Genomic DNA, 3,296 nt, shown 5'->3' with positions numbered 1-3,296 from the left:
ATAACAATATCATATATCTATCTGATATATTTTATCAATGTATGTAAGTATCTATGTATCAGTGCACATATTTATCTACCTGTCTATGTATGTATCTATGTAGGCTATCTATGTCTATGTATGTATCTATTTATATGTATGTATCTATGAATGTATCTGATGTATCCATGTATCTATCTATCTAAAATGAATACAAGTTAATGACTGCCCTTGTATTCACACTATTCATCCACAGGAGCAGCAGATACTTATGAAGACAAACAAGACGTCCACATATTCTTTCAAAAAGAAACAGTGGGGAGGAGGGTATTTAAATTGGCTACTGTGTCACAGTTCTCCAACAGCCCCTGTTTTTCTACGCCCATGCACAATTCTATTAAGTAGGGGCCAATAGGAACAAAGAAGAGGCAGGACCGAGGCTCCACCTCTCCCCGACTGCCTTCCTCTGAGTTTTTTAGATGTACATAATCCCAGAGTTGACCCAGAAAATAGGCAGTCGTTTCAAGATCTGATGCGGCAGTCTTTGTGCACACCATCCCCGCTTGAGCATGAAGCGTAACCCTGTGGAATATATACTGTAATTCAGAGGAGAAGAGGAACACCGTTTAAATAAACGGAGCCGAAGCAAAGTCGCGCAACTTTGTGAAAACGTAGCGGACACGGGTAAGTGATTTTTAACGGATGCATTTGTAGGAGAATTGGGCTTTTGGTCTGTGGTGGTCTCCGGGGCTGCTGCTCCATTGTTTGCATTGCCTTGTTTTAAATTCGCGACTAAACAGATGAATAGTGTTCAGCTACAGGGAACATGATGATTGAATACAAAGATGTAAACCAATCGTTTGGAAGCAATCGTAAAAAAAACGAAACCTTTGTTGGATTCGGTGCCTTGTTAGAAATGTGGTGATTCAGCTGTTGGTGAGATGTTGCATGATGTCAGTGTTCTTTGTTGCAACCTTACGTGCGTAAAATGTAACAAATTTTTCCGTCTCAGCTGACATGCAACACAGATTAGGTTTTAAGCAATGCATTACACGATGCATGTATTTTCCTCCGTTTTGTCGATCCCGTCGTGCATGAATTATCTGGTTTGAAAAATGCACCCAAACAATGTATGTTAACCTGTTATTCCGACCTGGGCGTTCATTCTTTGGCACAAAGACGTGAGATTGTTAAGAAGACTAAACCAACGTTAGGTTCTCAGTAGTCGCCAATTGGCACAACAATAGTGCATATTTTTTTTCCGGAAGCGTTTAGTTGGACTTGTGACATTACATGGAAAATATTATCGTTTTCAATGAAGACGAATTGTGTGGTCACTATAGGAAGTGGGAATAAAATGTGTTTGACCCACAGCAATGTAACATTTCCTGCACATCTCACACATGGTACCATTATGTATGTGCTAGTGTTCTAGTAATACTGATTCACATGGTCAGCTGCTAATGCTACATCAGTCATGATCCAGTAGCCGCCCCCTTTACTGCTTCAGAACATCTTCCACTAACAGCTTCTCCTCTCTGTTCCTAGACAGGAGGCATGGCAGACCATCTGATGATGCCCATGAACCACAACTCAGCGGGCGCTAGTATCCACGGTTACAGGATGGGCATGAATGGCGGCCTGCAGGCAGGTCACCAGCAGCATGCCACCCAGCAGGGCATGCGGGCGATGCCCAATGGCCAGATGATGCACTACGGCGGCGCCCAGGCCAACATGGAGACGGCCATGAGGCAGCGGCAGGGCATGGTGGCTGGACCCATGAACGGACAGCTGAACGGGGCCCAGATGGGGCACCACCAGATGACCTCTGGTAACATGATGTATAACGGTCAACCCCAGCAACATCACCCTCAGCAGCAGCATCACATGCATCCACAGCAGCATCCACAACAGCACCAGCAACAGGCCCAGCACCCACAACAGCAGCAGCACCCACAACAACAACAACAACAACCACAACAACCACCACAACAGCAGCAGCAGGCTCCGCATCCACAGCAGCAGGCGCCACATCCACAGCAGCAGGCACACCCGCAGCAGCAGCAACAGTTCATGAATGGAGGGTTAACGTCCCAGCAACTCATGGCCAGCATGCAGCTGCAAAAACTAAACACCCAGTACCATGGGCACCCACTGGGACCTATGGGTGGGAACCACATGGGGCCTACGACCCAGTACCGCATGAACCCGGCCCAGCTGGCTAACATGCAGCACATGGCCGGACCCGCTTTGGCCCTAAACGGCATGGACGCAGATATGATTGACGAGGAGGTTCTGACCTCGCTGGTCATGGAGCTGGGCTTGGATCGGGTCCAAGAGCTGCCAGAACTCTTCCTTGGCCAGAATGAGTTTGACTTTATTTCAGACTTTGTCAGCAAACAGCAGCCCAGCACTGTCAGTTGCTGAGAGGAAGTGAGTAACGAAGGAGCCCATATGGAGACAGAAGAGTGAGAATTGTCCAGGATGGACGCAGAGTGCTTATCACTTTTTATTTAGTGAACACCTCCCTGTACAGCCAAGCCCCGTTGGGTCACAGGGTGCACAGAAGATAACTCTGGATATCCACAGGGAACACACAGTGCTCGAGTCTTACATGTGCGAGTGGCCAGAGGGCGGTTGGCTGCAGACAGAGCTCCACCTCTCCCATTTCCTGGACATGAATGTAACAAAGAAATGCTGAAATTCTTTAAAGCCACTCTGAACAATGCTATGACACTGTGTAGCCTCCTAGCCCGGACTCCAAGACAGTTTAACAGTAAAAGGGTGTATTTATTTATTCCTGTCTGAGAAAACTGATATAAAGAACAGCCACCATCTCCAGTTTGGGAACCAGGTGGTCTAAAAAAAATAATCTGAGAGTCTGATGGGGGAGAACATTTTTAAATGAAGTTCTCAGCTCAAGTTTTTGTTCCCATTCTATTTGGCATAGTATTTAAATGAGCTCAGATGGCAAGGTCGTCTAAAAAAAGACACAATGGAAGTACAATGCTAACTCATTTGAATGGGAGCCTCATCCCTATTTTAAAAATGGTTCACTTTTGGTTAAGTGCTGCCTTTTTTAGATGTGATGTTCTCTATGAAATCTACTGCTTTTTCTGTATGAAGCTGTATAACTCCAACATGTCCACACTGTTGTGTTCTATTGGAGATGTAGAACCGCCTTAATCGCGCAGATTCTTATTTATTGGTTGTTTATATTGTCCCCTTTTGTTGTGGTCAAGATGGGGGGATGGTCTCTGTGAAGGGGGTTTGAGGATCAATAAAGATGGCCTGGATAGAAATGTGGCCTGCTTTTC

The 3,296-nt window shown here is 45.8% G+C and overlaps 1 protein-coding gene across 1 annotated transcript; it reads left to right on the top strand.

Moving 5' to 3' along the window:
* Window positions 1-445: 445 nt before the first annotated feature.
* On the top strand, window positions 446-3,296 carry cited4b (Cbp/p300-interacting transactivator, with Glu/Asp-rich carboxy-terminal domain, 4b). The gene is made up of 2 exons (XM_034233751.1): window positions 446-663; window positions 1,528-3,296. The coding sequence occupies exon 2, from the start codon at window positions 1,537-1,539 to the stop codon at window positions 2,404-2,406; it is 870 nt and encodes a 289-aa protein (XP_034089642.1). The 5' UTR covers window positions 446-663; window positions 1,528-1,536; the 3' UTR covers window positions 2,407-3,296.

Source organism: Gymnodraco acuticeps, unplaced genomic scaffold (genome assembly GCF_902827175.1).
Source record: "Gymnodraco acuticeps unplaced genomic scaffold, fGymAcu1.1, whole genome shotgun sequence".
Classification (NCBI taxonomy): domain Eukaryota; kingdom Metazoa; phylum Chordata; class Actinopteri; order Perciformes; family Bathydraconidae; genus Gymnodraco; species Gymnodraco acuticeps.
The sequence above is the reverse complement of the archived record's forward strand: the minus strand, read 5'-3'. Positions and strand labels throughout refer to the sequence as shown.